Genomic DNA, 19,346 nt, shown 5'->3' with positions numbered 1-19,346 from the left:
AGGAAAAGGTCTGAGAAGAAAAGAGGAAAGCAAGTGAAGCAGATTTTCACTAAATTAATACCGTATTGCTTAAAAGACAGTAAGTCTGAATGAATTCTTTGCCCTTTGTCGAGTAATTATTATAGCTATATTCCAATTAAGTTAATATGTTCCTGTTGTTTAGTCAACTGTCCGAAGATATATCTGAACCTCACAACCGATACCAACAAGGCACCACTTACGAGGTAACTAGGCCAGGAGATAATGGAGTAAGGTGACCAGTTTTTTCCCCCTCCATTGCATACATCGTCGACCACCTACATACTACACTAGTCAAACTTCAAATCGTTCAAACAATTGGACGAATATATATTATTTCAATGTACCGAAGTACATATGATATTTCCATGCAGATATTCTGCGCTATCATACGATGAAAGAGTAATGGAACGGAGAAAAACTCTCTCCGGCGCCGGGATTTGAACCCGGGTTTTCAGCTCTACGTGCTGATGCTTTATCCACTAAGCCACACCGGATAAAACCCCGGCGTCGGACAGAATTGTCTCTGATTGAGTTCCAACTCTTGGGTTCCCTCTAGTGGCCGCCCTCTGCACTACGTCATAGATGTCTATGAACGTAGGACTGAAGTCCACACATGTGCTAAGGTGCACTCGTTATGAGTGACTAGTTGGCCGGGATCCGACGGAATAAGCGCCGTCTTAAATCACGAAGTGATTTACGCATATAATATATATTATTTCAATGTACCGAAGTACATATGATATTTCCATGCAGATATTCTGCGTCATCATACGATGAAAGAGTAATGGAACGGAGAAAAATTCTCTCCGGCGCCGGGGTTGTATCCGGTGTGGCTTAGTGGATAAAGCATCAGCACGTAGAGCTGAAAACCCGGGTTCAAATCCCGGCGCCGGAGAGAATTTTTCTCCGTTCCATTACTCTTTCATCGTATGACCGGGGTTGTATCCGGTGTGGCTTAGTGGATAAAGCATCAGCACGTAGAGCTGAAAACCCGGGTTCAAATCCCGGCGCCGGAGAGAATTTTTCTCCGTTCCATTACTCTTTCATCGTATAATTGGACGAAGTTACGGAATAATAAATGAACCGACAATTTGAAGAAAAAATGAGATATTTGCACAAATCTGTTGATGGCAGGCTAATTTAACTCGGAAGAAATCAAGAATGCGATATCTGAATCTTGCTGCTATTTAAAAGGAAAAATTCGTTTATTGCATAAAATTCATTTATTTATTTTGCTTTGAAATATTAATTCAACTGCTGGTGTCTTATTAAAAATCGGTTAGCCTTTTTTTGGTATTATTTGTGCTATTTTTTGTAATAGTATGAATGTTATAATACTTCTTGCATAAAATGTTTTATAAAAAAACATTTATTTCAATGGCCAATATCTCGAAAACAGGTTTTTGGCGCTTGGTCTATTATTGCGTAACTCCGTCGAATTGTTCTTCCTCTGACACATATCGTCAAGTGAGGTGTACTGCCTGATAATAGATGTACATATCAGCCAGAACCTCAATAAGAGGATATATGTTGCTAATAGGTAGTAGGTAAAAATTAGTGGTTTTAGATGTGGTACAGAAAACTCATCTTATTTCAACTATAAGCTGGCATGTCTAATTATAAAAAAAACTACAGAATTATCTAGACAGATGAGAAGTAAATACTTTGTAAAATCCAAGGAACTGAAAGTTTTCAGAATATTTTCCTAACTTTATTACGAGTTTAAGAACTACTTATTGAAGATTTCATATCCGACTGTAAATTGTAACATGTAGTGTACAATATGTTTGGTAGTTTTGTATTTTTTTCCCTATATGTGCAAGTTTTTGTTCCGTGTATTTTCATCCATTACAAGTATTGTAATGCTGGATGTGTTTAATTGCAGTGTATTGTTGTATTCGGTTGATGCAAAAGTTCGTAGCTCTTTTTTTTCGCTGTGACAAAAGGTTTTGAGATGAATAGAAGACAAATTAATCAGTAATATGTTCTCCTACATTATCTATACTCTCTGCCAACGCTGGGATAGTTTTTCGGTTCCGCGCCTGAAGATATCTGCTGGTTTGGAGTTAAAGAAGTCGTCAAGCAAATATATTAAAGGATATTCGTTATCAAAAGAGTTCCCTTGAAGATTTTTGGATAGAGAATGCAAAAGGTGGAAATCTGAGGGCTCAAGATCGGAAGAATATGCGGGATGTGAAATCACCTGCCAACCAAACTCCTAGAGAGCTGCTTTCGTCATCTTAGAGGAGTGCGGGCGTGCAATGTCGTGTTGCTGCAGCACTTGATGTAGTCTTCCCGGTCGTTTTCCTTCAATTTTTGTCGCAAGACGTCAGCAGTTATGGTTACTTTCCTGGGAAGTAATTCGTACCACACGACGCCTTCTTTATCCCACCAGATGCATAACATCATCTTCTGTGGATGGACACTAATTTTGATATCGGGTGTTGTGTGTTGAAACGAAAGATCAATTTTCTTGCAGAGCTTTCTCCGATGACATTCTCCCCGTTAACGGCACAAATGTTTCGAGCCGTCTCCGCTACCTTTACACCTCTATTAAACTCAAACAGAAGAATACGTCGGAAGCGTTCAGTTCGTATCTTTCCACTTGAAACTCCATCTTCTTCAGTCCACAAATAGCATAATCTTTCTTAAAATCCGCAAAATTCAAGGCGTATTGTAAGTACAACACGCCAAATAACAAATGACAAACGATAAACAATCTCCCAGCAACGCAGCGTTGTGATGAAAAAAAAAACTAGCTAATATTGCTGAATATATATCGGTCATTCTTTTATTTAATATGTAATTATGCATGTCTTTTGTTTTAAATCTTCTTATGAAAAAAATTCGCTTTTGAGTGCTTATATAAACTGATGTTTCTTACACAGACCTTAGCAACATAAACAATAACTTTATTTACAGCAATGAATTAAAAGTGTTTAATTTTTTTGTGCATTACAATTTCTAAATCACTCTCTCCTTGACAAACAAACACATTAGCAACAATAAAATACATTCATTCACTTATAATTTCTTCGCAAACAACACATTACAAAGAAAAGGCCTACATTTGTGAAATGTTTTTGAAGTGTTAGTGAAATCAGGATAGAATCAGTGAAATGTGTCGTAGTTCCAGTGCAGTGAGTGAGTTGACAGCGAAATGAGTGTAATGTTGAAAGGTACTTGTGCAGATATGAACATAGCATACTCGTGGGTTTTAGTTCGAACTTAGGTTTAAGATACAAATTAGACTTATTTCAAATGTTATTTTAAGTGATCGTTTAATTTAATTTAGGATATTCCCTGTTGTTGTTGTTTTTGTTGTTGTTATTATTATTATTATTATTATTATTATTATTAATTATTGTTAGTATTAATTATTAGTATTATTATTAATTGTATTTTTCATTTTAAGTTTGTTATTATCATTATTGAGTGTAATTAGATACCACTGCCACCGGGTATATATCCATTGCAGTGTGAATAAATACCAGTGGCGTAGCATGAAATTTTGAGCAGGGAGGGGAAGCTAATTCAAGTTGTCTTTCATGCAATATGAGAAAACGTATTGCAAAAACATAGTCTTAAAATAAATAGTAGTCAATGTCAAGTCAGCAGTCGAAGATTGGTTGGAACCTCGTAAGTAACACAAATAAGGCATGACCTCAAATGGTACGTAGTAAAATATGATTTCACGGTTTACACATATCTCTTAACAAATAGACACGTATACGTATAACATTAGCTCACTCCCTGTCATAGTTAGAGAAATCACAATATTAGTATCATTACGTAAGTATGCGTCTGTCTTTTGGTTGTGTCCTTCATTGACAGCAAGGGAGTCGGTCATTTGTTTTTAGATCACACTTTTGTTCGTAAGTCAGTCTTGATAATAGAATTGTCCTAAAAATTCAAGTAAATTAGTGTCAGGAACTGTTATTTCACTCGTTATTTATTATATCAGCCACAATGCACACTAACACTTCAACTGAACACAACTCATGAAAAGGGATAACTCGAAAACTACTTATTTTCAATGTAAAAGCTAGCTTCTTGATAGCCTTGCGACCAAGATAGTTTAGTTAGAAAGGGATGGAAAATCTGCGGGTTGGGTTACACAGAAGAATGAGTGTAAGAAACCAGTCTGCTTGGAAGCTGGTGTGTGTAGGCTTCTTGTTTACTGCTGCATCACAAATCATCCTGAGCTGCCGCATCACAATATTTAACGCGTAAATATAGATTCTATTAAGATTAATAAATAATTTTGTCCATAGACTGAATGTTTATTATGAAATTATTATTAACTGCGGAAGCTGAGCTTTTTAGCTTACATTGACGCTACGCCACTGATAAATACATACACATACATACAATTTAAAATCAAATTTAGATAACAGTAATGGATAAAATATTGTACAGCACACTAAATAATAAATAGATTTTACTCTCTTATACTATAAATTACTAAATTATTCCTGCTTCTTGTCCTTTACTTGATCACCACGACGATTTTATTTTGGTCTCTTAAGATATGGCGGACGCTCATTCAATTGGATTCAAGTATGCCGGCCCAACAACTCATTCGTTGTGGGTGACTCTGGAATACAGCAAGGACTCCACTTCTCTGTTCCCGCACTCCCGAGCCAGATCTAGGGCAGTCCGTCCCTGCTGATCCCTCAACCCCCTCTCAGCGCCATGCTGTAGCAACAGCTGCACCACTGGGGCGTGGCCCCACCATGCTGCACGGTGCAGTGGAGTCCAGCCAAGTGATCGTGCCTTCAAATCCGGCCGCGCCCCGGCAGCCAACAGCGCCCTGCACGCATCCTGGTGGCTTCGCTGTGCTGCCAGGTACAAGGGTGTGCAGCCGGCGGAGTCCACGGCGTTCACGGCGCTTCCTGCGTCCAGAAGGACCTGCACGGCGTCCGCGCTTCCTTGGTCCGCTGCCCGATGCAGCAGAGTCCTCCCGGAGCAGTCCGCCCTTTCCAGGTCGGCCCCGACCTCTCGCAGGAGCCGCAAAACTACAGCTCTACAATCCTGCAGCAGACAAAACAATCTGGAGTTAGACAGCGAAGTGAAAGTTGGACTAGGCCGTAAGAAGGAGAGGATATAGCGCATGGTGTCACCACAGTCTAATACATACAGTCGCGCAACTTCAACACTTTTTTTGCCAACATTCGCGACACTAGCGCCCAAGCGGCAGGCAAGGCACTGGTCATAGGGTTGATACAGCCAGCACGTGCTTTAAAGGGATGCGAGATGTTATAATAACGTTTTAATCATGCGTCGGAATAAAGGCAATGTGTGCAATGACGAAAATTGCAGTAACAACAAGTTTAAATCTCCGAATTTGTCGTTCTTCAGATTCCCTAAAGACCAAGAGAAAATCATAACTCAGTCATAACCTATAATCCACGCTGTAGGTAGCCTACGTATTGTGTTCTATAAAACATTATTACTTATCAGTTACCTATTTGTATGTCAGGAAGGAGTGTTTAAATAAAAACAAAGTAAATACCTGTTACAGTATAGTGTATTATTGTTTTGCAGAGATCATGTGTAAATGTGTAACCATTCCGATTTTGGATAATATATCTACAGTTTTTAATGCAAGTAATTCCATAACTTTTGTATTCGTGTTTTTTTTTTCTTTATATTTTTCAGAAGTTGAATGTTATGTTGCATTCAAGTAGGAATTATGGTGTTAAAGTTTCAAGAATTCATGGCGTATTATAATCCTTTTGCAAAATATTCACTTCTTGAATAAATCCAGACTGTGTCGATAAATTTCTGATGTGTTGGTGTAGATTCATGTGGCAGACGTATTAAGTTCTCAAGAAATAAAAGAGCCTTTTTAAATTTAATATAAAAAGCAATCTTTTCTGTAATAATTTGCATGATTGTTATTGGTGTTGATTTTACATTCCCAGTGATTATTTGAGCCGTTCAGAGCAGAAGTGGTGTAAGTCAAAATTAGGTAATGAGGTTTAAAGTAAAAATTATGTAAAATACAGCGCAAAGTAGCAATTAATATATCCTTATTGCTATTCACTGACTACTAATAGTTTAAATAAATTCAATATTAACTGCTACTTTGCGCTGTATTTTAGAGAATGTTTACTTTAACCCTCATTACCCATTTTTGACTTACACCACTTCTGCTCTGAAAATAAAATTAGGCCTACATTTTCTGAGTTAATTGAAGTTACAATTTTTTCAACAAACTTGTGTATTCATTTATTCTCACCTACGTCATAATAACAGTAAATGCATGTAAATTACGTATTATAAACGTAGGGTAAGTTAAAATTAAGCTTATGTGTGAAAACTGGAAATGTAATGTAAAATGCGGTAAAGTTTCCATAAAAATTTAAACCATAATATCAGCACTATTAGCGACTCAAAATAATAATAAAAAAATGAAAAAATAATGAACTTCATAAATCAATGTCTGTCAAATTAAGGTTTAAATCTTCCCCTTTTTTATTTTTAAGTTTACCTCAGCGGCCGAGTTTACCCCAATTTGCGGTATGGAAAATAGTTAATTTCTCAGGAAATAGGGAGAGGAGTTCACCATGCGATGTACCCTACGAGATATGCCCTACAATTTTGACTCTTGTCACAGGAAATATAGAGTTCCAATGGTTTATAAATAGATTTAGGAATGAATAGAATTAACCGTCCACGTACAAACAATTATATTATTTTAAACCATGATACGTGATCAGGGGCATGATTCAGTTGTAAGGAGCAGAAAGAATTACGTTTATTCCCAGCTTCTGAAACTTGTAGATTAACTGCGTGTGAAATTCTTCTAGGATTCTGAAGTAAAATTAATAAGAACCATATACACTTACTGTATAGCATAAAAATATAAAATAAATTACGCAAAACCCGTTTTCTGATGTGTTATCATATGTCGTGTGCACACTTTTAACTTGCCTGCCGCTAGAGGGCTACTGTCGCGCCAGCTGTCAAATGTTGGCATATTTTATACGTATGAGTTGCGCGACTGTAAGTATTAGACTGTGGTTAGACAGCGAATTGAAAGTTGGACTAGTATGTAAGAAGGAGAGGATATAGCGCACGGTGTCATCCAGTTATCAGCACGAGGTAGGAATGACAGCAGCAGCAGATTGGTAGTAACAATAAAACTGTCAGTAGTAACTAAAAATGACAATAAATGAATACCCCCTCGGGAATAAGGATATATGGTGCATGGTTTGCAAGGGGTATTAAATCCAGTAATAATGGCAAAACAGGTGACAGTATCATTGGCAGTAATATCAATATTACCTAATGACAGTAACACTGCAAATGGCAGTAACGATAATTGCAGCAATGTTACTACTAATGATAGTAGCACTGCAGTTAGTGGAGTTTTAAAAAAAGGGTTCGTCAGCTACTATGACTATTTGCGCCCTTATCTAAAATTCTTTAAGGGGAGATGATAGTATTTTTTAAAGCTTTTTTTCCTAATTGATGTAAAATATTAATTTTTTGTATGTAGAGAGCTCATAGCTGTAGGAACTCAACCAAATATAAATATTTTGAAAAAAAAAAATTATTTGGGGGCCCAAATTTGAAAGAAAATATATACCCAATGCAGGATTGTACTAAAACCGATATATATCTAAACCGTTTTTAAAGGCAGATTCAAACTTTTTTTTGCAATGTATTTGCAAAAGCATGTTCTACAAACTGTCTGTAACAGAATTTTGATATTAGTCCCTACGTTTGTAAAATAAACAATTAAAATTTAATAACAATTTTCTGATTTCTTTTCTTGCAAACAAAGGGACGTATTTTTAAAATGAAATCAATTAACAAAATTCTGTTACAGAGAAACGTTTCCTAATAATCTAAAGAATGTGTGTTCTAAATTTCATGTATGTATCTTTCATAGTTCAGAAATTATATCCAATTTTGTCTGGCAATGTAGCAAAAAAAAATGAAGTTACTGGAAACCGATAAAAGTGGGCGTGTGATTTGAAAATCTATACCGCAGGAAGTTTAAAAATGACGTCTCAACATCCGATAAGGGCACAAACACCCACAAAATGTTATGGTATGCATTCCACACATATCACAGAGTATTTTAAAGAATTTTTTTTTTTTTTTGTTTTTGAAAATTTCTAATTTTTCACAAAAAAAATACCATCCTCTCCCCTTAAAAAAACACAAACGATACAATAAACTGAATACTAACACGAACTAAAATCGTTGTCACATTAAAATCAGCTACACAAATGCATTACTAACAAGATGATTGTTAAAAAATTATAAAAGAGCAATTATTATTATTGAACACAGGACTAACTTTAAAAAGCAACCATAAAATGATAACAAGAAATGCCACCAGACACAAATAAACTATAAATTTAACAACAAATAACGCTATATAATATTCGGATGTGGATGGTTCGATACGTCAAGTAAAGTAAAACAAAATAACATCCGGATGTAAAGGGTCCGGAGGTTAAACAAACAGCTGGTGAAATAAAATCTAAATCACCTTGTCAAGACCTGTATAGGATAAAAGCTCAGAACTGCATTTGCAGAATTAAAATCATTTCCAAGAGCGTCACATCAATTCGGCCGAATTGTGTATTGACGACAGACACGGTCATATTTCATACAATGGAATAAAATATGTTCAATCCATGCTGGTAGATGGCAAACATCAGTCCGGCTGAGGCTCACCAAGTAGGAGATGGCCATGTGTCAAACGATAGTGGCCAATTCTCAACCGGATAAGTAAAACTTCATGTTGTGACGCTCTTGTGGACGAATCCCAAATTCAGACTGTATTCTTTATGTTTCCCAATTTATTTTCGTCTAGCGCAGACCATTCTCTTTCCCATTGCCACCATTCTGATAACACGCTGATGACCAGTTGCAACTGTCGACCGATAGATGGAAGATATCGGGAGCTGTAACACAAACTAAGTCATCATCGTGCAACAGAGAAGATGCTCGTCCACTAACACAGTGAGCAACTCCATTGATCGTAATGCAGAAAAGAAGAACGCTTAATACAGACCCCTGCGGAATGCCGTTTTCTTGAAGATGTTCGTTAGAAAGTGTGGTGCCTACTCGAACTCAGGCATAGCGCTCTACTATGAACTTCACAATAAAAGTCGGTAGACTGCCACGAAATCTGGGTTGCGGTCTCATTTCGCTTCCCAGTTATACTTGCAAGAGGTGGTGTTTGCGTGGAAGCATCAATCCCTTCTGTTGACATTTGCAGTACTGATGCATACGACTTTTCTGTCGTCTTCTTTTGTTGATCAAAAATACGCTTACGCGTCTCGAAATACGTAATATTTTCTCGAACTCGGAGCTCTTGAATATCCTTCTCTGCATGGAACTATAAAAGTTGGAGATTTATCTTTCGAAGAGGTGGAAAAATTCAAATATCTTGGAGCAACAGTAACAAATATAAATGATACTCGGGAGGAAATTAAACGCAGAATAAATATGGGAAATGCGTATTATTATTCGGTTGAGAAGCTTTTATCATCCAGTCTTCTGTCAAAAAATCTGAAAGTTGGAATTTATAAAACAGTTATATTACCGGTTGTTCTGTATGGTTGTGAAACTTGGACTCTCACTCTGAGAGAGGAACATAGGTTAAGGGTGTTTGAGAATAAGGTTCTTAGGAAAATATTTGGGGCTAAGAGGGATGAAGTTGCAGGAGAATGGAGAAAGTTACACAACACAGAACTGCACGCATTGTATTCTTCACCTGACATAATTTGGAACATAAAATCCAGACGTTTGAGATGGGCACAGGGCATGTAGCACGTATGGGCGAATCCAGAAATGCATATAGAGTGTTAGTTGGGAGGCCGGAGGAAAAAAAACCTTTGGGGGAGGCCGAGACGTAGGTGGGAAGATAATATTAAAATGGATTTGAGGGAGGCGGGATATGATGGTAGAGACTGGATTGATCTTGCTCAAGATAGGGACCAATGGCGGGCTTATGTGAGGGCGGCAATGAACCTCCGGGTTCCTTAAAAGCTAGTAAGTAAGTAAGTATCCATCTGAAGTCTGATTAGTGGAATATGTAGATAATCGGCAATTATGCTTTGGAGGAGGAAAGGAACTGAACACCATACTCCATTATCTTCTGGCCTAGTCACCTCATGAGTGATGTCTTATTGGTGTTAGTTATGAGGTTGAAACCTGTCTTCGGACAGTTGACTAAACAACCATATATTTCGGGCAATTTTTAAATTTTTATAATTTGCGGTGCGGTCCCCAGAACAATCCACACAGTGCTCGGCGTAGTAACGTGGGGAGTCCCCATATATCGTCCAGACAATCCGTATGAACTATTCCCCGAGTGGTGTTCAGCAACTTCGCTTTCAACAGCGTCTCACTCTGTTTGGAGATGTAGTCTCGATGAGGAGACTACTGTTGCGTAGTGAGTTGCATTTTTTACTTCCCAACGAGTCCGTCGAGTGCGTGTCTCACGTAAGACAGACTGATGTTTTTCATTGTTTTATCCGGTTCATCCATTGATATGCTCATAAATTTCGGAGGCGACACTTTCTCAGGGTCCAGATCCATAGCAGTATTTGTCATATGGCCACCAGTCGTGTTTTTTGCCAACTTCTGTTTCTTATTCACTTGTTCATCTAAGGGAGGGGGAGAAGAGCGCGAAAGAGGTAATTTTGATCGGAACCGTTGGCGTCAGCCTCTCTCCTGGGGGGGGGCGGCGAAAGAAAAAGACACCTAAAAATTATTCACGGTCTATGACGGCTCGGTATGACATAGTTGCGCCCCGCGGTCAATTGGGAGGCCTAGACATGGCATAATCGCGCCCAGTAGAAATCAGGAGCAGATGGGACATGGCATAGTTGCGCCCCGAAGAAATCAGGTAGCAGATGGGACATGGCATAGTTGCGCCCCGATGAGCATAGTACACACGAAAGTGATTGTCATAAAATAAATAAATTACTTAAAATATTGCAGTGATAGCTGCATTGAAATCAGGTAGGCCTAGCGTATGATCAATTTTGCTATTTAAAATAACACTTTTTTATCGATCACACACAATAAATGAACTGCATTTTTTGTTTCTACATCAACCCTACGGTACAGGGTTTCGAAAATTAAAACTCAGAACTATTATCAATTATTAACTCTTCACCCTTTTCACTAAACTTAACATTCATTTTAAATTAACCTCACAATACGCCACAGACGGTGTGAAAATCACTAATAAAATGTCAAGACTGCTAAGGCCCCATATTCCAACGGCTCACTCATTTGAATATGTCAGTTAATAAAGTACTGCCAACTTCATGGTGTTCATTTTAACGGTAGGTTATTGATGATCACTGCATAAACAGTATAAAAACAGTCAATAAAGTACTGCCAACTTCATGGTGTTCATTTTAACGGTAGGCTATCGATAATCACTGCATGAACAGTAGAAAAACAGTTAATAAAATACTGCAAACTTCATGGTGTTCATTTTAACGGTATCGATAATGAATATAAATGGAATAAGAAATCAATAAGGTTGGTTGATTACAAGGCTCGAGTTTCCGTAGTGTCTTTTTCTCTACCTATTTCATCGGGGCGCAACTTTTCTCTACCTGAAGGGAACGGGGCGCAACTATGCCATGCCTTTTTCTCTACCTGATGGGAACGGGGCGCAACTATGCCCACAAAACAGGGACCCTTTTTTTATATGCTGCATTTTATCTGACCGTGTGGCGCAACTACGCCCTGCCCTGACGGCTGTGTAGACCCTCCTTAGCCCGATCCGAAACAACCCAGCTCACGGAAGTTATCCTACAAACTGGTCGTTACACACCTAACGACAAGTCCTACACTAGAAGCAAGTCATAACCGTCCGTGGTTCCCCACTGAACACTAACAATAGTAGAACTACACGGCTAACACCAACCGACTAGTAAAAGCTCGCCGACCATAAGCCGAATAATCCATGGTGGCAGCTTCAGGGGACTTGTCGTTGATCACAGTACGACCCCGATCAGTCTGCGGTTACACCTCGCAGTGATATGCCCCGGGGTGCCTAAATCGCTCCGGGCCTCCATAGAGTGGCTGTATGACTGTATATGACCACTGATCCGGGCTCCGTACCCGGACTTGCATATAGGGGCAATGTGAAGGTCCACTATCGCTTCGTTGCTGGGCGCCCTGTCGGGCCACACAATTCGGAAGAACTCGCTCGAAACCGTGAGGCAGAACCACGGGATAGGAAAGATGCCCGTTAGTGAGACAGAAGTTATAAGCGTAGGAAACTTATATTAGGAATATTTTTCAGTCACTGACTTTACTGCAATATATGTAAGGTACAAAACCTTTACGTTACATGTTTTAAAAATCGTATGAACGTTTTCGTTGGATTATGCCAACATCATCAGATACGACATTCATTTTAGCAATATCATTAGTCTCTACAAATACAATACATATTAAATAGTATACAGAGTAATAAAAAGATATTAAAAACCAACATAATTAGGATACAAAATGTTATTCTTGTGTGACTGGCCTTATTATCAAGTAGTTAAAAGTACACGTGTGAATTGCAATAATTATATATGTGTTTGCAAGTCTTCACAAGTAAAATAATAAAAAATAGAATAAACTGCATATTGTAAAATGTGAAGAGATACAATTACAGTATAAGAACACTTAGTTTACACTTGGTAAGTTTTACACACTTGTTTTCCAACTGTTTTCTATTAGATAATATAATTAATAAAATTTGATTTATGCATCCACAAAATTAAAATTCTGTTATTATTTAATAACTTACGTAACTAATCCATCTTCGTAATTTATTCAATTACCCAAACTAACAGCACTGATTTTTTTTTGACATTTATCATTTTGTTCTTAATTTAAATCATATGATACAAATTCATGAAACTTGTTTTATCAATGTTATTAAAATTAATTATTTAACATTTGATCTTATTTCAGTTAAACCTAATAGCTGACTTGCACCTTACTACATATGTTAGCATAACTACAGTATTTGGATACCGACCATAAAATAAATTAACCATGTAAGTTTTTATCCATTCAATACGTTACACAGAATTAAAATTCTCAAAATCTTCATCTAAAGTTGGGTCATTAACTTATTGATAGTATATTTTATTTAATTTGATCACTTCTAGCTTGGATGAATAGCATCACCGTCTAATTAAGCACATACTGCTAATCACCATAAAACAACCTATCATTGAAATATATCGTCGGACTCAAAGACATCCATAATAATTTTGAACAAGCACTCAAGGCAAACCTACAAGATACACACCACGATGCACACATATCTGGACAGTAGAAAGACTGCAGCAATAAGAATATATATAAACAAATTCGCTAATATAGTTCAAATACTGTAATTGCATCTCTTCACAATTTACAATATGCAGTTTATTCTATTTTCATTTTTTATTATTTTACTTGTGAAGACTTGCAAACACATATATAAATATTGTAATTCACACGTGTACTTTTAACTATTTGATAACAAGGGCAGTCACACAAGAATGACATTTGTATCGTAATTATGTTGCTTTTTAGTATGGTTTCATTACTTTCTATGTTATTTAATATGTATTGTATTTGTAGAAACTAATGATATTCCTAGAATGAATGTCGTATCTGATGATGTTGGCATAATCCAACGAAAACGTTCATACGATTTTTAAAACATGTAACGTGAAGGTTTTGTACCTTACTTATATTACAGTAAAGTCAGTGACTGAAAAATAAATATTCCTAATATATATTACAGACTTCTCTGAAAATCAATCAAAATGAATTACAAAACTAGGAAACTTAACCTAAAAATCAATATAAATAAATTAGAAGAGGAAGAAGAATATAGCCCCTCAGGCATTCTTAACAAATCCCGTCATGTAGGCGGACGTGACAAGAACAAAGCAGCGAGGATGGGAGGTGAAAATGACTGATGATGTGGTGGGCGTTTCGCATACAATGGTGGCCAGCAGGGAGAAATACAGTGATGAAAAAGAAGAGAGAACGAAAAGGGGCAGGATGGTGATAAGTCGGTACATGGACGAAAAGAAGAGCACGAGAGCCACCATTGCATCCTTCGGTCACCACCTTGGAGGAATCCACCTCGACCAGAAGACTAGTGTATTACCTATGAGCCAGAGAAGTTGCCTAGCAAGTACGGCGTTCATTCTGAAGAGTACGTACCGATACGTACGGTAACGCCGGTAGTGGCAGGAATGTGAACTGTTTGGAAACAAGTAATAATAAGAAAGAATTGCGGACAAATGTGCATAGATGTCACTGTAGCACAAATTACTTAATCTGACACATTGGTGTTGCCGTTCACTCACTACAGAATTGTGTCGTGATTCTTTCCTTTGTCTGCACGTAAGTACATGGTATCTGTCACAGAAACACTCGCAAAGGTCACATATACACATGGAGTTTGGATCATGGTAGCTTTTGGTTTTGCATAGCTTGAAGTTTGGAAACACGTACTGTCGGGATATGGGGAGAGGGTTAAGACGATTACTTACGTATTTGTTGACATTAACTTCGACGGTCAACATGGACACGGAGCATTTGATTTGTATTGTGGAATGTTGCCGTACGCAACCGATGATAACAAATACCCTGCGTACGACATGCCCGCGCAAAATACAGTTCGAAAGAGGTTATGGTAGCACACAGACCGTACAGACCGCCATCTGTTGCTACGACGTTCAAGTTATACCGTACACGTTTTCAAGTTCAGACTGAAGAACGCCTTGAATAATGGGCAACTTCTCTGACATATAAGCCGAAACTCGCTTCAAATCGGTGACTCAACAACAGTGACGTCATGACACTTTGAAATGAACACCCAGTATTGTTCTACCAAGCATAGAATTGTTCCTTTTCTGCTCTCCCTCCCAGAACCCGTCAGTCGTCTACTGTCAGTGTCTGCGACTTTGCAACTTTTATTCTTGTGGCTTGTGTTAAGCAGGTTATGGTTGAGTCGGAACATGTTATTTCTCTCCGATCTGGAGTCCTTCATTATTGAAAACCATCTCGTAACTGTAACCATGGTAGAAGCTCACATTTACGGCCTCCTGTTGACGCTGCAATTGGAACTTGACTTCTAGTTCTTGTCTCAGTTTTTCCAGCTCTTCAATCTTACTCTACAACAAAAAATAAAACTTGGTCAGAGAATGATCAGCAGAAGTACGGAGCGAGTGGTCCTCCGAAAGTTTCTCGTGGTTGTAACCATAGCAACAAAGTATCACTTACAACTTCCTGTTGGCGCAGCAACCGACGCTCTGCTTCTAGTTGTGCTCTGAGGTTTCTCAATTCTTCCTCTCTACTCTGTAACAAATAAAAACCTCGGTCAGCGGAATTTCGGTTAGTCACGTGATATTTTGAGAAAAGGAAAAATTGTATAAAAGAAATTAGGCAACAATAACTGATGTATAAGAACTGAGTTCGTCTACATCACATCTATGAAATGCCCTAGTAACACAAAAAATAAATCTTGATCAGATAATGATAAAAACACACGGACTGAGTGAACCTTCAAAATTTTCATCGTAACTGTAACCATGGCAACAAAGCATCACTTACAACTTCCTGCTGACGCAACAACCGGCGCTGGGTGTCTACTAGTTCCCTGAGGTTTTTCAGCTCTTCCTCTTTAGTCTATAACAAAAAAATTATGTTAGAGGAATTTCAGTTGTTCTTCACTACAGCCCACGGTGGACCTTCGACTTCTCAATGGTTCTCCTCCATTCATCTCTATCTGCCGACAGCTCTTTTCATCTGTGTAATCCAGATCTTCCTAGATCCCGCTGAACACAACCCCTAGGTCTATTCCTTGGTCTGGATACTGCCGGATGTGTACAAAGAAAGTTTAAGATCCATTCCCAAATCCCAGACCATCACATTTCCTGTATGGCACATATATCCATTTTATACGCGGTCATTTGCTCAACAAATTCTCTCATCATCCCTGGTTTATATAAGGAACGAACGTTCTACGTGCCACAATTTATATTCTTTATCCTTTGCCATTGCTGTGATCGAATTTCTATACAGCATCCTTTCCGAAGCCATTTTGGTCTCTTAACAATGGTATTTTTACGGGGTATGTTGTCAGCCATACACCCAACTCCCAACCCGGACTATCAAGGATACTTGATTTTGAATACATGACTCCTATGGGATTGCAATCATCTTGGATAAGGGTGCTTCTAGCCCCTACAATAAGTCACCTAACCGGACCTTGGGTGTTGTTGTTGACCTAGGGACTCCTCCGTCACCTATCCAGATATGAACCCTGCTGCAAATCCATAACATCCTGGCACACCTAATCTCAGGTTAACCTTAAGCAGCCCTCCCAGAACCTCCCCCTCCTGTTTGTTTACTGACCCAGTCCTCCGAAGCAATTGGTTACCACAAACTTAGACTGGATTATTGAGTTTAACAGAGTCCACCATGTACGAGACAGTGGAGTTGGAGAGGAGAAGCTATGTTACTTCACTTGATGAGTTCATGTTAGATGTATCACTGTCCCTTGCACCCTGAAATTTCATTTAAATTATATATTTTTGGAAAAAGGAAGGTTGTACAAAAGAAGTTAGGAAATAATAACTAAAACGACGTTTATGTACAGGGTGTCCGGGACAAAATTTACCAATAAGAAAGTTTAATAACTCACCAAATAATTGATGGATGAAAATGCTGTTTGCGGGAATTGACAAAGGGACTTCCAAAGTTTCGAATGGCCACTAATAAACTTCTATGTGTGCACCTGTTTTAGCACGACAGATGTCCAGGCGATATTCAAGTTCTTGCAATGTGTTTCGTAACATCTCTGGAGTGACAGTTGCACAAGCAGCGACAATTCTCCGACGCAGATCCTCCAAATCTGCCACTACAGTCGTGTACACAATGTCTTTTATGTATCCCCAAAAAAAGAAGTCCAGTGAGGTTAGGTCTAGGGATCTGGGAGGCCATGCTGTAGGTCCACCTCGACCAATCCATCGCTGAGGAAAGCATTCATTCAAGTGATCTGTAACATGTAATGCATAATGAGGTGGAGCTCCGTCTTGTTGGAAAACATATCCCTGTGAGATTTGAGGAATGGCGTAATTTTGCAGCATATCAAGATACGCATTTCCATTGATAGTGTTTTCCACAAAAAAGAACGGTCCAATCACAGTTTCATGTGTAAGTCCGCACCAAACATTAATCTTAGGGCTGTCTCTTTCCAATTCCCTCACTACATGCGGATTTTCTGATCCCCAGATGCGACAATTATGCCTGTTGACGATCCCACAGACGTGGAAGGTGGACTCATCACTAAACACGACCTTCTGCAGATATCCATTTTCAATATCAATTTTCAACAGCATGTCACTAGCGAAATCATATCGTGCAGGCAAGTCGTTTGGTTTCAACTTTTGAACCAATTGAATCTTGTATGCATGCAGACGTAACCTCTTGTGCAGAACATCGTGGATAGTTGACTTTGGAATTGCAAGTTCCCTGCTGGCACGGCGAACAGACTTACACGGGCTCCGTTGGAATTCTGTCGACTTGCGCTTCTGTCACTTTCTTCCCGCGTGGTGTTTTCTCTACAAGAGAACCGGTCTCAAGAAGCTTTCTATGCCAAGTTGTTATTGTGTGCCTATCTGGTGGTTGCTTCTCAGGCCACTGTTGTCTAAATCTTCTCTCCACTATCTTCGGATACTTGAATTCGGCAAGCCAATAGCAGCATTGAACTTTTTGTTGCACTGTGAACGCCATTTTAATTACAGCTATGTCAACAACAATGACCAAATGTTTCCAATATCACACATAAAACTTAAAATGTCCCTCTTTCATTTGCCGCAAATTTCATTTTCCTATCTCCATTATTACGCGAGTTATTCAACTTTCTTATTGGTAAATTTTGTCCCGGACACAGTATATTTCAAGTCGTATCGTGTACAATACACCTAGAACTATGAAATGATTGTAACCATGGTAACAGCTCACTACTTACGTCACTTTTGCCTACATAATCATGATGGAGCCGCAACAGTTGCCATTTTTCGTATTTCTTTGTCATCTCCTGCAGTAATTCTTTCCCCTGTGAATAAAAACAAATCAAAACAAAACTCAATCAATTTCAAAACCATGTTGGGTCCGATAAGCTGTGCCTTAACATTCAAATTTATTGTTAAAACCAACAAAATTTATCAATATATAAATGTGGTTAAAAACACAGATGTTATTTGCACATATTAAGAGATAAACGTGTTCGGTTCGAAGGAGCCATCTTCGAATCAAATAGGTACACCTACAGAGTGCATTGTGTAAAGTAAACAAGCTGTGAAATATCTATTATGTGAGGAGTTTACATAATCGACGACAATAAGGTATATAAATGTCACTGATTAAAATAGAATAAAAACATAAAACACTAACAATTATAACAATAAAAATATATCAGTGTATGTGTGGTAGTAAATAAAACTACGTGTTGGCAGAATATAATAGAGATAATCAATGAAAACGTGTACGTAGGAAGGAACTATAAGCCATGCATGGACAATATATGGCGATATCACGAAACATAAGTTCGTAAGATTACAAATAGCAAACAAAATTGTGTTTAGAAATAAAATGGAATTGTAAAATGGTAACAGCATATACGAAAAATCAGTTCTTGTGGGTGGTTGCAAGAGAACGTTAGGTTGATCTCATTGCCAACTAAATTACATGTATTCTTACTTCGAAGAAGGGAGGAACGTTCGTAACAGATTGTGTCTCGAAAATCTGAAAATAAATAGGTATGTGAAGTTTTTTTAGTAGGCTATTTTACGACCCTTTATCAACATCTTAAGTTATTTAGCGTCTGAATGAGATGAAGATGATAATGCTAGTCAAATGAGTCCTAAGTCCAGCACCGAAAGCGACCCAGCATTTGCTCGTATTGGGTTGAGGGAAAACCCCGGAAAAAACCTCAACCAGGCAACTTGCCCCGACTTGCTGTTAAAGCAGGATATTTTGCTTTTTCGAAAGCATTGTTGTATAAAATGGTTTATCACTTTGGGGGAATGGTGCTTACATTGACAAAGTGTTTCTTATTCAAAAAAGAGCCATCAGATTACTAACAAATTGTAAGTTGACTGTTCTCTGGAGGTCATTATTTATTACAGCAGAAATTATGACCGCAACTAATCTTTATATTATGGAACTATTAATGTATGCAAATGGCAACTTAAAATTTAATGAAGCATATTGCTGTGCGACCGTCAATTAGGTCGCACTGTTCGCCAGCCGGATGG

At 38.1% G+C, this 19,346-nt stretch overlaps 1 protein-coding gene across 2 annotated transcripts in view; it reads right to left on the bottom strand.

The window, feature by feature from the left end:
- Nucleotides 1-2,912: 2,912 nt before the first annotated feature.
- Nucleotides 2,913-19,346, bottom strand: part of LOC138692268 (ankyrin repeat and protein kinase domain-containing protein 1-like) — a 30,872-nt gene continuing 14,438 nt past the window's right edge. The window contains exons 3-7 of one of the 2 annotated variants that reach the window (XM_069815427.1): nucleotides 18,059-18,145; nucleotides 15,637-15,711; nucleotides 15,307-15,381; nucleotides 15,117-15,197; nucleotides 2,913-5,055 (exon numbers count right to left, since the gene is read on the bottom strand). In XM_069815427.1, the coding sequence (XP_069671528.1) occupies nucleotides 4,600-5,055; nucleotides 15,117-15,197; nucleotides 15,307-15,381; nucleotides 15,637-15,711; nucleotides 18,059-18,145 (774 nt within the window). In that variant the 3' untranslated portion in view covers nucleotides 2,913-4,599. The remainder of the gene's footprint in view (nucleotides 5,056-15,116; nucleotides 15,198-15,306; nucleotides 15,382-15,636; nucleotides 15,712-18,058; nucleotides 18,146-19,346) is intronic. The other variant, XM_069815428.1, reaches the window with a different exon arrangement.

Source organism: Periplaneta americana, chromosome 16, assembly GCF_040183065.1.
Source record: "Periplaneta americana isolate PAMFEO1 chromosome 16, P.americana_PAMFEO1_priV1, whole genome shotgun sequence".
Taxonomy (NCBI): domain Eukaryota; kingdom Metazoa; phylum Arthropoda; class Insecta; order Blattodea; family Blattidae; genus Periplaneta; species Periplaneta americana.
The sequence above is the reverse complement of the archived record's forward strand: the minus strand, read 5'-3'. Positions and strand labels throughout refer to the sequence as shown.